The 17386-nt window shown below is 39.8% G+C and overlaps 1 protein-coding gene across 1 annotated transcript in view; it reads left to right on the top strand.

The window, feature by feature from the left end:
• The first annotated feature begins 2391 nt into the window (after positions 1-2391).
• Positions 2392-17386, top strand: part of camk4 (calcium/calmodulin-dependent protein kinase IV) — a 338550-nt gene continuing 323555 nt past the window's right edge. Inside the window, exon 1 of the mRNA XM_051929598.1 lies at positions 2392-2892. Coding sequence (XP_051785558.1) covers positions 2777-2892 — 116 coding nt within the window. The 5' untranslated portion in view covers positions 2392-2776. The remainder of the gene's footprint in view (positions 2893-17386) is intronic.

The raw sequence follows: 17386 nt of genomic DNA, 5'->3' as shown, positions 1-17386 counted from the left end.
ATCGAGGTCTGCTGGAGCCAATCCCAGCCAACACAGGGCACAAGTCAAGAACAAAACCCTGGGCAGGGTGCCAGCCCACCACTGTATGCAGTTAGTTTAAATTAAACATTTTAATTGTACTATTAATTGTCATTATTTTTTTAAATTGAAACAGAAGCCCTAATAATTTTTTTCCACAAACTTGGATACAGAATAGCAGTTGGAGGTGACCTTTTAACTCCTTTCCCTAACTGACATGCACTGCCCAGCAACCATAACGGCAGGATTGGTGCTCAGAGAAAACAAAGATGGCCTCTCAACAAGATGCTAAAAATATTAAATGTTGCCAATTTACTTTAAATGAAAACATCCATCCATCCATTTTCCAACCCGCTGAATCCGGACACAGGGTCACGGGGGTCTGCTGGAGCCAATCCCAGCCAACACAGGGCACAAGGCAGGAACCAATCCTGGGCAGGGTGCCAACCCACCGCAGGACACACACAAACACACCCACACCCACACACCAAGCACACACTAGGGCCAATTCAGAATCGCCAATCCACCTAACCTGCATGTCTTTGGACTGTGGGAGGAAACCGGAGCGCCCGGAGGAAACCCACGCAGACACGGGGAGAACATGCAAACTCCACGCAGGGAGGGCCCGGGAAGTGAACCCGGGTCCCCAGGTCTCCCAACTGCGAGGCAGCAGCGCTACCCACTGCGCCACCGTGCCGCCAAATGAAAACACCAATATTATATTTATAATCTTTAGGTCTCAAAACTCCAAAAAGATGAACAAATAATGCAAGGAGAGATTCCAAAAATGTACTAAACCAACGGATTATAACAGTGGTCTGAGAGAGGAGCAGAATTAGAGACAATGCCAATTGTATAGTTAGTGAGGCCCTTCACTAACAAACGTTTGGATGTCCCTTGTTGAAAAGTTACAAGAAGGGGAATCCACCTTGGAGTAATCAGTGCGATTGAAGATGGGGAGTGTCCCTTTGGAGTTTTAAACACGATCAAGGAATGTGCTTAATCTTGTCATTGTGTCAACTTTACCTTGCTCATCTTTCCAGTTTTCCGTGACAGGCTGAGCAGATGTGGGACCCCTCTGCAGCTGTTTAGTTCCCTTACGTCTTGGGTCGGCTCTTATTAGAGATAAAAAGTTAAAGAAAAGCGAGTTAAAATATTATCAGGTGAAAAGCATGCCTCACGTTTGTGTACTTTAACAAGTAAAAGGTCAATTCAACCCACAAACTGTCACTGAAAAGTATAGCATTGTGGATTCCCAACTAATGAATGATCGGAGTGGCGGGTGTTCAGTTCCAAAGCTCGAACTCATTTGAACGCGTTTCCCAGCTGTTCACGTGAAGATTTTCCAGTGGTGGTTTATTTAACAATGTTTTAGCAAAAATACTCATGCTTGGGAGGCTGTGAGCACACGTTTGGATATCTGACATATGAATTATTGGACACAAATAAGGTACTGTTGTGTCAGGAACGTTATGACCTCCATAAAAATATAAGGATATTTCCATTTCTCAGCCATTAGATTAAACAAAACAGGGTAAGAACATAAAATTATCATTCTTGGGTGGAATATTTCTTTAAGATAGTAAGATGAGAAAAAACTGCACAAAAAGTAAAATTCTGATATAGCCTTCACCTGCATTTTCAGACCAAAAACGCTACTGCACAGTGTAGTTGAACTTGACATACAGACCATAATAATACTTTTGGCGGAGTAGGCTCGGACAGCGCGGACTGAAAATGTGTGGGTGCGATTTTACGGCACGGCATTTTAACATTTAATCCCTTTAATGCGACCTTTCAAAAAATGTATCTCATGAGTTTTAAATCTGGTATCAGCACCTAGAAATGCGTTAGTTTAAATGCTAATATATGTGCATTTTAAACTCTCAGATCAAGTTTTTCCACTTTGATATCAGGTTCATTAAATTTGATATCAGGCTTATAAAATTTGATATCACACTTTTAAATTTTGATATCACCCTTACAGTTTCATATCGAGCTTTTGAAATTTGATATCAAGATTTTAAAATCTGATATCTAGCTTTTGAAGTCTGATATCATTTATACGCGCAAAAGATCAATATCAAGCTTGATATCAAATTTGAAAAGCCTGATATAATTTAAAAGCGCGACATTAAATTTCAAAAGCTCGACAACAAATTACAAAATGGTGTCATCAAATTTCATAAGCCTGACTATCAAGTTTTATAAAAAAGGAAAATAGATTTAATGTTAAAACGGCCTGCCATAAAACGTAACCTTCTGTCGATTGCGTCAGCGTGTCGGAACTCACCGGTTTGCTCTATCGGGACCTCAGCACACCTTCCTCTTAGCCGACTAACTCGGTCGGCACTAGGACCCGGTAGCCTCAGTGCTCGTCTGGAGGGCGAGCGGCTCTGCACCTCCACACATTACGGTGCTCGGCTTGAACACAACTCGATGTTGCGATGGGAGTAACAGTGTAACAAGCAAGGTGACGAGCAAGGCGAGCCGCTCGGCGTTTCACTGCAGTTGTCGTAACTTTGTATGTGTCTGTGACACGGAAGCTTTTGCTTTGACGCCAGGTTTTGAGCATTTTATTGTCATTTTAACACCCAGTACCGTTGACATCTCTCGTTAGGTGTGCGCAGTCTCGAGCCGCGATTTAGACAAACAGATCTTGAGGTGCGCTTACCCTGGGGATATTGCTACATTTACGGGTTGTGTACATTTTTTGGAGCTGAAAATAGCGCAAAAAGGGAAAAATACAGAAGCGGGGATGCTGAAAGTCACCATGCCCTCCTCCAGATCTGGAGCCGCATCAGACTACTGGATCGACGGCTCGAACAAGGAGACCTTGGCAGATTATTACGAACTGGAGTCTGAACTGGGACGGTGAGTACCTGCGGGGTCCACTGGCTGGGGAGGGAGCGTTTATTTAATTTAATGAATGTATTTCTTTTGCGTTCTGTCAAACATACACGTGTGTGCGGATGACTGCCTTTGTACTAACGGGATCTCGACGGTCGGCCAGCAGCTGAGCGTGCGGCGGGGGAGCTGTCAACCTCCGTGCCGGCTGGCGAGGACGGATTGGTTCGAGCAGCCGCCTGCCGAGAGTGTAGCCGTTTAAATAACACAGTCAGTACCTCTAATAAAACTACCAGGAAAAAAAAAAAAGTATTCCATGTGGCGGAGCAACCAACACGACAGATCTCTGCAACTGCAAAACAGACCACAATTTCCTGAGCGCAACTGCAACGTTGTTTCTGAGCAAAGTATGCGGAGGAACCGGATTAGGCTGTCACCCGCTCTGCATTTGAGTGAACCTCTAGTTTATATAGCGACTTTCATAGCCAGAGATAAAGCAGTGTAATCAAGTTCAGCATAGACGGGCGTCGGAAGATGTACGCTGTTGGCTACTTCTCGTGTTTTATTGTAGAAAAGCGAGCGGTGACCTGTGACATAAGGACCGCGCTAGCACAGCACGCTCATTTTTTGAAGAGTTACAAAGTGAGAAAGCATTATCGAAATTTATTCTTTGCAGCTCCACAGATATTTTGCTTTGAAGAGTTACAAAGTGAGAAAGCATTATCGAAATTTATTCTTTGCAGCTCCACAGATATTTTGCTACCAGCAAAAACTTAATTCACTTTATAGTTGGTGGTGTAACACTGATGAAGCCGAAGCCTGCCTTGTATTTATTTGTATGTGTTTGAAGAAAAAAAAAAAAGAAAACATACTAGCTTAAAAATGCAGGACCATAAAACTAGATGCTTAATGAAGAGCCATCAATACATTTACGGAGCCCACTTAAATCCATTTGGTAGCATTAGGTACAGTACAGGTAGCGATCCTGAAGCAGTTTGACTGTATATGGACTCTCTGACATCCACCAGTTTCCAAACATGCATGTAGGATGAGTGCCAGGAGAAAAAGACACAGGAACACATGGAGAATGTGCTGACTGCACAGAGACAGGCGTTCAGCAATAAACACCGTCTGCTTGTTGGAAGAAAAATGTTGATTACCAAAAAAAAAGTGATTGCTGTATTCATTCATTTTGGTGTAATGGATAACAGCATCCAGGTTAATGTCTAGCTTGATCTTTGCCATTCACACTTGTTATAACTCCAGTGTCATGACAAAGTTCAAAGGAAATTCCACAGTGAGAAGCTCTGTCAGCATCCCAAGTTGGCCTGTGCTAGTCTCAGCCTAATTTCTGTATGTCATCTGCTCATCAGTTGTTCATTTTAGGAAGAAACTTAAGCTAAGCGGCCTCTTTCTTTACCAGTGACACCCTACCAGATGTGCCATGTTTTCTTCTTGGAAACTCATTGCAAATTTGGCTTCAGCGATGTACAGAAGATATGCCAAATACTGTACGTTCTCCGCTTGGCTTGAACTTTATGTTGCCCCTGTATGTATTAACACTGTGATATCATGCAAGGTTTCCTAGTCCTCTGGTATTGGTGATGGTATGTGGTGCTGAAGAGAGGTGGTCTGTCTGAGAAACTGTCACTCCATGAAATATTAAAGGCAATATTAGCCCTCTATTGAGTAGTCAAAGATTCATCCTTTAACAATGCCTCTGTTTGGATGACCTGCTGGGTTTAGTTAATTTGGCATAAAACATTAATTCAAAGGTGGTGTTTGTGAGAACTGATTTATTATATTGTTATGTGTATTGTGGTCAATTTTATTTTTGCAGTAGTAAAACCACATGCTGGTTTCTCTTCAAACCAGCTAACTCTGAGAACTTATTACATCCATCAAAGTTTCTTATTACACATAATATTAGTAAAATTAATACTCTTCAGAATTATTGAGTTTTATTTATGAATGGTTTCAGTCTGTGTGGAATACCACTCGTCTGCTTTCCTTGTCTTTCCCACCAAACCCCAAAGATATGTTGACAGGTGGCTCTGAATGGGCCCCCATGTGAGTTAAACATGAATCGGTTTGCCATCTTCTTTTGTGCCCAGTGTTGCAGGGACTGGCCTATAACTTCTGCAAGTTCTGTTAATTTGGGTTAACTGGTTTCATAGATGGATGTATATTGATTTCTCCCTATTCATTATCTATGTGGAGCCTGCATATGCTGTCTTTGTTGACTGCATGTTGTCCCCCCTGTGCTGCTCTGGATTTCCTCCCACAACTCTCAGACATGTGTGTTAAGTTGCTGGAGGTTTGTGTGTGTGCATGTGTTCTGAAATGGATAATTTTTGAATAATTTTGAAAAAAAAAAATAGTTGGATAGTAATGTCTTACGTTTTATTCCTGTATTATTCAAATACAAACTACTTTGAAATGTGATTTTTTTATATTGGGATTATGGTATAATAAACCACATCTGCTGAAGCCATGGCCCTCAAATTGCACTTTTATAGTTTTTGGGATTTCTAACCGCACTCCTAAGCCAAATGTGCACAAAAAGTGAAAGTGGTAAAAAGATTACTTTATTAAACTGCTGTCCCACACGTTTACTTGTGGAGCCTTTGCCTTATATTAAATAAAAGTTATCTTCTTAAATAAATAAATATATTACACCGCATTCCCCACTAACTTAGAGGTGGAGATGTGACCATCAATTTTTTATGTATACAGTACTTTCTTTCAACGCCATAACTGTTTATCCATTTTTTGTTTTATCCATTTTTTGTTCTCATTTATTCATATAATTTAGTGCCATCTACAGCATAGCTGGAGCCCACTCCCTCCTATACACAATGAGGCAATAACACAGTCATTTACAAGTTTAACAACCCCACATAGAATATAAATCTGACCCCAAACTAAATGTTACTAACAGACATACTCAGTGCTTGAAGTGGGCTGATAACCTCAAGGGGGACCACACCCCTGCTCTTATTATTATTATATACATCCATCAGCATGCTTAAAACAACAAGGGGATCCCCCTACTCTTCAGTATTATATACATATATGTCTGTAATCACACTTGCTTTCAACTCCATGGGAAACCCTAAGTGTCCTGCTCTTCCAAGTTATATACACTTATCAGCATGTTCATAACCCCAAAGGGCACCACTCCCCCCACCTGCTACTCCAGGATTTGATATACATGTACAGTAACAATGTGCTGAAAACTCCAAAGGAGGACCACTCACCACACACATTCAGTTACAAAATTGTGTACAATTTACACCACATTGCAATAACGACCAAGAAGATGGGGAAAAAAAACCAGTCCCGCCAATGTTGTGTTTCCACACAAAGTATACAGCAGTCTTCAACTTGTGGACTTAATCATGTGCTTGGCGGTGACTGTCCCTCTTTTGTGTGCATTCATCCAATCTAAATCTAACTTGAACAACACACACATGCTGGTTTAGCACTTAAAATGAGTTTGCCAAAATTAGGCTGTCATTTTTATTTTATTTTTTTATTGTGCCCTGGAATGGATTAGCGTTCAATGCAAAGGTGGTTCCTGCTTTACGCTTCATGACCCTAAATTACGTCCATAAATTGGATGGAAATAGCAGTTGGAACAGCATTCAGAATTTGTCCTTTTATAGGATAGACCATGGCTCTTATTGGAATAAGTAGATTGCGACAATTTAAGGACACGCAGTTCTAAAAATTCAAACCCCCAACCCATCAAAATCTAGAACAATAGAAGTGAAGCAGGATGAGCCTTAAGTTGCCACAGCTATTTTAGGATTTAGTTTGGTTATTTTCTTTATTTTAGTATAAATTCAAAATGATCCACATAGTTGTGTCTATCAATTTTGTAATGCTGGTGAAGCTGCAATGCATCCCTTCTGCATTGGGAACAAAGCAGCAACCAGCCAAGAGCAGAAGACCTAAAAAAAAAAAAAACTACATAGTCTCCTGGCAGACAATGCTCAGGTGCAGCATTCAAAAACAGAATGACATATTTGTGAAGTTTCAACACAAACTACTGTGCAGTATTATCACACAATAGCTAAAGAATGTTGTGTCTTTATTAGTGTACTTATATACATGTATTCTTGGATCCGCTTAATTGTGGAAATTTGGAGATGTGTCCACTCATCCATAAACTTGATCATGTGTCATCCTACATGTTCAGGGACTAAAACTAAACATGGCACAGTAATGTATGATGCCTAAATTAGAAGGAGGAGTTTGAAAACAGAACTTGAATTAATACTTCCTCCTCATGGACCAAAAATATACTTACCTTCGTCAAAGTGATATCCTTCCTGCTTGTTTAATCGGAAAATATTTTTCTCTGTATTATACTTTGACTGTAACGAATTAGCTCAGCAGATAAGACAGATGAAGTGTTTATGCAATTTTTGCACTGGTTCAGTAAAAATGAAATGTTAGTTTGTGTGCTCAGTACACACACCACTCACCAGTTTTTCCTTTAATATTCTTTAACTGGAATTGTACAGCAATACAGGCAATTTAGTGTGTTGGTGGTTCTTGTTAATGGCACATAGTGGGTGGTAAGTAATCGACACTGGTTTATGTGGGAAATTAAAGATGCTGTTTCTCCCACAGGGTATAGCCGTTGTTGATCCATGTATGTGTTAAATTGAGGTGCTGATGGTGGCACACCTCTTTTTTTTTTGTATAGCACATGTAATCATTGGTTCTGTCATTTTAGAATAGACTCTTGCATGTTGTTGTTTATGGACTAAATGAATATTGCATTTTATAAATTGTATATAATACTCCAATGAAGTGTGCTTTGTTGTGTTGCTAGTTGTCCATGTGCAGCCATGGAGATGTTTGAATAAACCTGCTTGTGTCTTTTTGTTCTCCTAATGACAATTACTTGTCACACCTGTGGCTTGGTATGCTGTCATGTAATTACCTAAGGAATGTAGGAGAGAGGGGAATACAAACTGGCCCAGTGCCTCCACCTCACAGCACCAGGGACCTGCATCTGATCTCATTCATGGATTAGTCCTTGTCACATTCTGTGGGTGTCTGCATGAGGTTTCTACACTTATGTGCTCTAACATGAATCGGCACCCTAGTAATTCAAAGTGTTGATATTCCAGGGAATAATGCAAAAGTAACAATTGTCTTTTTTTCTGTGTTATCTAAGTAGTGCAAGTAGAATGTTCTGCCATATATATACTGTATATATAATATATATAATAGATTATAGATTTTATGTGCTTGACTGCATGAGCTGATCTTATACAGTCACAGAGACCTGAACGAACTGTATCAATATGTGTGCACGTTGCATGAAATGAATGAAAAGTGCTACGCCAGTGTAGTTTGAATTTATTGCTTGCTGTATAAGAAGAATCACAACATAGAGTAATATGGAATTGTCACTTAGTGCACTTGGTTACATGGATTGTACTTCAACCACACAGATTCACTGGGTTCAATCTGTGTTTCTGTGTATTTTATGTAAATAATAAGTAAGTTCATATTCATGTTATCTGTGTATGTAATCGTTTCTTGCATGTTTGACAATGTAAATCAGTTGTAAGAGCAGCCATGTAGTGAGAGCTGCAGGGTGTTAGAGAGGTGCAGATTTTCAAAATGTGTGCTGGCTGTGTTCTCTCCATGTCCACAAGGAGTTTCATAAAGAGATTCTGCTTTTTCTATCTATCCCAGAAATAAGCATGTTGGCTTCATAGGCAACCGTACATAATGTCCAGAGTGTATGACTGTGCACTGCAGTGGTTTGGTATCCCATTAAATGTTGGTTTAAAAGTGAAAGGTCCTGAGGCTCCAAGTATTTGAGAGCCTTGAAATCAAAAGATGTAAGGATTCTGCCATCATATGCCCATCACAGACTTTGAGAGAATGTTCAGAAGGAGGTGGGTGGCCGTTTGGCTGAGGTCTCCAAGACTACAACTGTGTCAGACTTTGTCTTTTTATTTTGTCTGGTGACTCCCAAGCAGAATTACTGCTGACTGGAGTTTTGTTGGCCATAGCTCAATGATGATGTTAATGGACAGATATCATTTGGTTTGATTTATGCTAATCAGTTTGGAACTGTTTTGTTTTACTGATTGTGTTTATTCATATCTGTATCTTTCTGTGTATGCATTATGTAATTAGTCATTTGTTAAGGGGTAATTGCATTATACTTGTGAATTTGTTGCAGTACTGTGAGCCTGCTCTCAGTGAAACAAACACTATGTAAAATTAAGCTGAATTTAACTGAATTTTGCCCAACTCTGATTTCATGGGCTGTGGATTCCCATTAGCCTATTCTTGATGATTAGCAGGTTAACAATGGATGGATGTGATTCAAAGACATTTCCAGATTACCATTATAGTGTAATTTCCATTCTATTTAATAAACATTTGTTGGAGAAATTACTTGCTTGGAATTGCACATCAAGTCTCTAGTATAGAGTTAAAAAAACACCTAGTGGGTTACAGTCCAGTTACCAGTACCGAATTATATATAAAGAAACGTAATGTAACAGACAATTCCATTCTTGAAATGTCCTAACACAATTTACGTTTTTTTTTTTTTTTTTTTTTTTTCTGCTAGCAGCATTGGGTGCTAGGCAGAAACGGCACCAGTCTAATCCTGTACAAGCCCACACCTACAGTCATACAGGTTCAGTATACCAGTCCTGCACTTCTTTGGTGATGTGCGATTGAGACTGAAATTCCCATGCAAATACAAACCACACATACTCCACACAGGCAGGCCTCAAACCCAGGACATTGGATCTGTAAGGCAGCAGCATGTACCAGCCTGCCACCCTATAATGTATATTTTAAAAGTTACAAGAATTATTTTCAGATACAACCCAGATAGGGGAGCAGTTAACCATGCGTCTATTTTGAAACCACTATAGTCCTGCGTGCAGATGATCTGAATCTATGTGTGTGCAGTCATTTGCAACTACTTTGATGAATTTACAAATTTTATTCGGTACTCGGACATCATCTGAACCTTCATTACTGATTTTTAGAGCACTCTTCCCAAACAGGGCTTCTTATACTTACTCTTTTGTAATTTTTTGTAGGGGATGTGCAAAAAATGCAAATGTACTAATGAACAACCCCAAACCCATCTTTCTCAGGTAGAATCTGAAAGTACTGCATGCTTCCAGTGTACTACAGTACATGTTTCACTTGAACTGCATTTTTGAAATATCAGTGTTATTAATGGGTATTTAATTATGTTTACTGAAAAAAACATCAGCAGCCTAAATGAAAAGCTTTTTTTTTTCAGTCACACAGAAAGTTGCTGTTTTACGTCTCTGGTGGGCCCTTTACTCCTAATTATGCCCTAAACTTCCTGTCAGTAAGTTTTTTTTTTTTTTTATGAATGTTACACAGGTTCAGCCTATACTGAAGGTGCGAGACGGCTTCTACCGATTTATTAAAAACAAGCTAAACCCTCTCTCACCTTTTTAATTGTGAGCCAAAAAAAAACAAGACAATCTATTGGTATAGATTAAACAGCTTAAAAGCTTTATTTTTTTTAATTTTAAACTAATTTTTTCACTTTTGGATGGTCCAAGGTGCTAGAGTCAAGTCCCAGCCTGTTTCTGTCTCTGTGGTTGTACCTGCTTCATGTGTATGTGCAGACTTTTGTCTGGTACTGATGTTCCCTGCCTTGTCCCAAAAGCATACAGGTTAAATTAACTGGTACATGCCCACAAATGGACTGGCTCTCCAGACTTGACTGTGATGTTGCTGGGACAGACTTTGTCTCCGTGCCAGTTTTAAAATGAGCAAATGAACATGAAATAAGTAGACAAATGAGAATTTTTGCACCTGAACAGTCAGGGTGCACAAAAACTGTTTCCTCTGCTGAAAAATTTAAAATAATGACTCTTTCTGAAATATTAGTTATTACATGTGCCTTGCAATAATTTTTAAAATGGCTGTTGAATATGGTGCTGTGTCAAGAATTAGTTCCTGCTTTGCACCCAGTGTTACAGGGATAGACTCCAGTGTTCTCATTCAGATTAAGCAGATTTGATAATTGTGTCTCTGCCAGTTTATTGGCCACCTTCATGGTTCACCTAGGTTGCCCAGTTGTCCCCCAAATTTTGGGTATCAGAGCAGACATTTTTGCAGATGATGTCAATCTTGTTTAGTCTTCTTTTATGAATGAGCAAAAGGAACTCTGACCTGAACCCACTTCACAGGGATTCTTCTTCTTTTTTGGGCTGCTCCTGTTAGGGGTTGCGGATCGTCTTCTTCCATATTGTAACAACCCCACTTCACAGGGATAAGCTTTGGAAAGTGTATTATATGTTAGCTAATGCATGTAAATAGTCCTTCGTTTATGCATTATCATCTATTAGTATTGAACAAATGGGAGAAGCCAAGTACAGTCATTTATTCATCATCAACCAATTTAATGCAAATCATGACTGTTTACTGTAGTACCAGTAGGACTGGGAGTCAGTCTGTTTAAGAGCACACTCACTCACATACACACACTCTCATTCACATGCACACATTCTCATTCATGTTGGGTTGGTTTTGAGTTCAAATTAGAGAAACCTTAACCTGTATGAGGAAACCCCACAGGAACAACAGGAGAAGATTCTAACTCCATATAGGCAGTAGATAGATAGATAGATAGATACTTTATTAATCCCAATGGGAAATTCACAAGTAAGTAAGCAGGCCGTGGCTTAAACCCAGGACACTAGATCCATGATTTTTGGATAACAGTATAATCTCAATAAGTTCACATATACATTGGCTTAAATACTTTACATAGTTGATCAAGAAGGAACCCCCCTCTCAGCACTACATCTGTGTGGGGGTGTTAAGGCTGATTTAAACTACTCGACAGTGTTTGTAGCATGTAAAAAGGCGAAATGATCCATTAAAATTCAGGCAGTTCTTGCCCTTCAGGATCACTGCTCCTCTTGCTACACTTTTTTTTCCATAGGTGAACGTATTTGTCCCTCATATTTTTTACACTGTTTCATACATACCCCTATTTCCAAACTGGAAGACGAACAGAAACGCGCAAGTATGTAGTTAACCAAACGGGCCAATCAAGTCATGAGGTCTGTGTAGGTTCGCATTGACACAATGCGTAGTTACAATTTTGAGAGGTTGATGTCAAGCTTAGCCGTAGGTTACATGGGTAATGTGTATCTATGCCTTGGGTTCGACACAGAAGTATAAATCGGCTTTTAGTCACACCAGAAAAGTCTTTAGAAGTTGAGTGAGTTTTTTCTTCTTATTGATTCTTATCTTCTTTTTGTGCTTCCTGTCACTTCTTGGAATACAGTGGGGCAGCCAGCTGTAATGACATTTACATGTCACACATAGCAGAGCATTATTTATCTTCATTATTTTTAACAAACGGGCTGACACCATCGTCTCTTGACTGTGTGAATTAAACTAAAGAAATGACAGAGGACAGCTGATAAATAAATGGCTACAGAGAGAACTTCAAAGGCCTAGCTGGTGCCCATTGATAGGTGCATGTAAATTGTGTAGAGATATTTGTGTCTCTCTTTGTATAGCAACAGCTCCATGCACAATGGTGAGTAACTTGTGGGATGATCCAGTTGTCAGCACCAACACTGGCACTCGTCTTGAATATGTGGTATGCTTTCTTGAGCCTAGAGGTATTTTCTCTTGATGGTTTTGCACAGTTTTATCTGTATTTAAATATGTGGGGCAGATGCTGATGCTACACAATAAAGTTTGTGTTGTTTAGATGAATTGATAATTATCCAAATAAAGAATAGGAGCAAAATAATAAAAATCACACTCTCACAGAAACTCCATTGACATACTGTGTGGTCTTTTCTTCTTCATGAAGGTATAGAATAAGAGTGATCTTTGTCTGAAATGCCTTTGAGATGCTTCAGATAACTGCATGTTATTACTGTAAACAACTTAGTAGTTCATCCAGTCATTCTTTTCGCTTATTTTGAGGCTTTCACTGCAGGCTGGTTTACTAATGAGTGAGTAAATGAGCTCTGTGTAGACTGTTTGCTCTCCATTTGCTGGCCAAATAGACTAATATATGAAATGTGTCACAGTGAAGTCAAATTTAAACTAATCCCCAAATTGCTGTTTAGGTGTGTAGTGAATTGTTTCAGAAATCAATGTTTACATGGAAATATGCCTTCATAGTCAATTAAAAATTTTACCTAAAAATATAACTCATCCAGTTGTATTTAAGTTACGTGGGAGTGCGTAAACCTACACATCCGTTTTCTGAAACCGGTTTCTCTGTTCCATTATTACAGGGAGTCAGACTGCTGCCCTATCTTGGCCACAACCTAGAGGTCTGCATCGGATTGATTTTTTTTTTTAAACCCGTGCCTGCCCGCCTCCACATACACTTGGCCTCATTTGTCCCGCTCCCGCCTGCAGAAACACCTTGCTTCCATTAAGAAAAAAAGTCATGAATGTTTGATAAGAAAAGGGCGGCACGGTGGCGCAGTGGTAGCGCTGCTGCCTCGCAGTTAGGAGACCTGGGTTCGCTTCCCGGGTCCACCCTGCGTGGAGTTTGCATGTTTCTCCCGTGTCTGCGTGGGTTTCCTCCGGGCGCTCCGGTTTCCTCCCCACAGTCCAAAGACATGCAGGTTAGGTGGATTGGCGATTCTAAATTGGCCCTAGTGTGTGCTTGGTGTGTGTGTGTGTTTGTGTGTGTCCTGCGGTGGGTTGGCACCCTGCCGGGATTGTTTCCTGCCTTGTGCCCTGTGTTGGCTGGGATTGGCTCCAGCAGACCCCCGTGACCCTGTGTTCAGATTCAGCGGGGTTAGAAAATGGATGGATGGATGTTTGATAAGATCGCTTAACATGATGATGAACTAGTAGGTGGCTGTTTCTTTGTGGTGGCGGCCTGCGCCACCACCATCTACTCAAAGCACCGTGATGTTCCAATATTGATGGATTAAAAGCCAGAAGTCTGCTTTACCATCATCATCAAGTCCTTCCGTGAGAACCCTAAATACAAAGAGGACTATTTCATTTGTGTTAGGTAGAATGCCCAGATGGGACTGGGCGGTCTCGTGGCCTGGAACCCCTGCAGATTTTATTTTTTTCTCCAGCCATCTGCAGTTTTTTTTTTTTTGTTTTTTCTGTCTTCCCTGGCCGTCGGATCTTACTCTTATTCTATGTTAATTAATGTTGTCTTATTTTAATTTCTTACTTTGTCTTTTATTTTTCTTTTCTTCATTATGTAAAGCACTTTGAGCTACATTTTTTGTATGAAATTGTGCTATATAAATAAATGTTGTTGTTGTTGTTGAAGCTTTCCCTCTTTGGCCCAATTGTTCTTTTCACTTTTTTTGTGACAATTCTGCTTCTTCAGTATTTAATACGGATATTCCATTGGGACTTAATAGTTTGTGAGCACAAGTCTGCATGTCTTTTTCACAGAAAGGAACAAAAAAGAGCAGTGTAAGCAAGGTTTCTTTATAAAGCTTTATAAGTAGGCAACCATTTACTGTTCTATATTTAAATAAAGTACAATCTATGTCAATAATTGCTGTTCATTCCACAAAAATGAGGAAATGGACACGAAAGGTAGGTGCTGTCTACAGTATGTACAAGTCACACATATATAAGTTTACTAGTAAGAATAATAGGTATAATACTGTTATAGAAACACAATTAGGGTTAAAGCGCAATCATTCTTGTTCCTACGCCTTTGTGATTCTCTTAAATAAAAGATATTGAAATAGAAGCTTTGGACTGAGAATTGTTGCTACTTTGTAGAGAATGTGGATAGGAGTTGGTGCTAAACAGTTTGTTGACAACTTCTTTTAGACATCATAATATTCAATTCTTAATTAGTCAATGCATCTTTGAACGGTTTCAGAAAAGAGAGCACTGTTGTGCGTATATTTTTGTTGATGCAGGCCAATCATCAAATTGCTACAACACTGAATGCAGCGTATGGAAATTAGTGTTCTATCTTGTCTCCACAGACTGTTTGAGTGACCTTGTAAGCTTGCCCTTGTTGTCCAGTATGTTTAAAATACCTGACTAACCTTTTTTACATTAGCCAGGATCTGTGCAACTTTTGTATGCTTTCTCCATCACTGCCGTTGTGAGAATTGTGTTAAGAATGAGCACTACAGTTTAAGTGGTATTTTCTCTTGATGGTTTTGCACAGTTTTATCTGTATTGTATCTGTATTAGGTCTGTAGTGAATTGTTTCAGAAATCAGTGTTTACATGGAAATATGCCATCATAGTCAATTAAATATTTACCTAAAAATAAAACTCATCCAGTTGTATTTAAGTTACGTGGGAGTGCGTAAACCTACACATCCGTTTTCTGAAACCGGTTTCTCTGTTCCATTATTACAGGGAGTCAGACTGCTGCCCTATCTTGGCCACAACCTAGAGGTCTGCATCGAATTGATTTTTTTTTTTTTTTTTTTTAAACCCGTGCCTGCCCGCTTCCACCTACACTTGGCCTCATTTGTCCCGCTCCCGCCTGCAGAAACACCCTGCTTCCATTAAGAAAAAAAAGTCATGAATGTTTGATAAGATCGTTTAACATGATGATAAAGTAGTAGGTGACTGTTTCTTCCAATCTTGTGAATTTCCCCTTGGGATTAATAAAGTTATCTATCTATCTATCTATCTATCTATCTATCTATAATCTATCTATCTATCTATCTATCTATCTATCTATCTATCTATCTATCTATCTATCTATCTATCTATCTATCTATCTATCTATCTATCTATCTATCTATCTATCTATCTATCTATCTATCTATCTATCTATCTATCTATCTATCGTGTCAATTCTGAAACCTCTTACATTCTTCAAAAAGTAAAGCGCAAGTGTTTTCACCTGTTTTAATCATGCTTGTTTCAAATGGGGTTACAAAAAGCACCCTTGACATAAAATTGTAGTTCTCATTAATATTATGGATGGTAGCAGATATGAAAGTGGTTTTCTCAAAGTTTTCGGTCCAAATATCAGTTGTGACAGCACATCCGTAATAATTAGTAATGATGGGCAGCCACAGCCATTACCTGGCCGGGACTGCAACTGCATGGAGTAGACTTGGGGAAAGAGCATCGGCAGCGTAATACCTTCTCCAGGATTCTAGAGGGCAGCTCTCCTGGGCAGCTGTGGCACCATGGATTCCTGCAAGGCATGCTGGGACTTGGAGTTTGGCATAACCCTGTTGGGTTCCATTCGCTATTAATTTCTCAGAGTCTAGCTCATGGGTGTTGACCACCCACTCCTGCCCACAATGCTGAAAATAAGTCCTGCATTGCAATGCTTGTTTTGGGTCCCACGAGTCCTGCAGAGTGCAGACCTCTACCACTAACCTACCTAGCAGTCCACTGCACACACTCTCACTCATAGTTGGCCAATTCAGAATCACACGTTAACCTAAAACACAGCTACTTGTAAGTGAAGTTACAATATTCTTGTTTATCTTGGTGGTGGAGAGCGGAGATATATTGGAGATATATTCCATGGTGGTCAGACATAGAGGTAAGAATTTCACTGTTCTCTGTACAAGTTACTGTATGACAGCTTACTATTAATAATGGAGCCCTGTGATGCACTAGCATTCTGACAATACAACCACCACTACTACAGGTAGTGCTACTACTATCCAGGGTTGCTTCATTCCATATGCTGAGCAGCTCTCTCCAGCCATGACTTTGAATTGGATTATGCATGTTTGAGAATCAGGTTCTGTTTGTTACTGGTGATAGCTTACCTGTAATGTAAAGGCTTTGGGAAAAAGCCAGTCCAGGAAAGTTGTCTGCCAGTGTATATTTTATGTAGTGCCTTTCTTAGTGTGAAACTTTTTTTCATACAAACCAACAGTATTAAATTTGAAAGAATATACAACAGAACTGCAAAAATATACAAAATGAAGTTAATGCAAATTGGGGATAAGAAATTAAGAAAGAAAATATTGCAAAAATTAAAATTGGAGCAGTGTGTGGAAGCACCTTTTCATATGACACAAAGAGAGCCTCTCATTTATCTGTCTTTTTCTCCCTACTTTGTCTCATCCACTGTAATGTGCAGTAGCTCAGGAAAGAGTTAGACATGTGCATCCTTTGTCCCACTCATCATGGCACACAGCAGTATGGGAACATGTGAGACTCACTGCTGTTGTACCCTTGCTTTGTTCCTCTAACTGTGGTTCCCATACTCTCACTCTTTTTCTGTCACTTCATTCAATTACAATACATTTTTAGGTAGCTAGATAGAGGTCTGCGGTGGGTTGGCACCCTGCCCGGGATTGGTTCCCTGCCTTGTGCCCTGTGTTGGCTGGGATTGGCTCCAGCAGACCCCCGTGACCCTGTGTTCAGATTCAGCGGGTGTTGGAAAATGGATGGATGGATAGATAGAGGTGGGTATAGAATAGCGGGTCTGCAGCTTAAAAATTAGGAGCCCCTTTTAAATAAATAAATAATTGAATGGCCAGCTCAATCTCCCATGGGTGTGTGTACTCGTGCAG

This window comes from Erpetoichthys calabaricus, chromosome 7, assembly GCF_900747795.2.
Source record: "Erpetoichthys calabaricus chromosome 7, fErpCal1.3, whole genome shotgun sequence".
In the NCBI taxonomy this organism is placed as follows: domain Eukaryota; kingdom Metazoa; phylum Chordata; class Cladistia; order Polypteriformes; family Polypteridae; genus Erpetoichthys; species Erpetoichthys calabaricus.
Note: the sequence above shows the minus strand (reverse complement) of the source record. Positions and strands in the feature narration are given on the sequence as shown.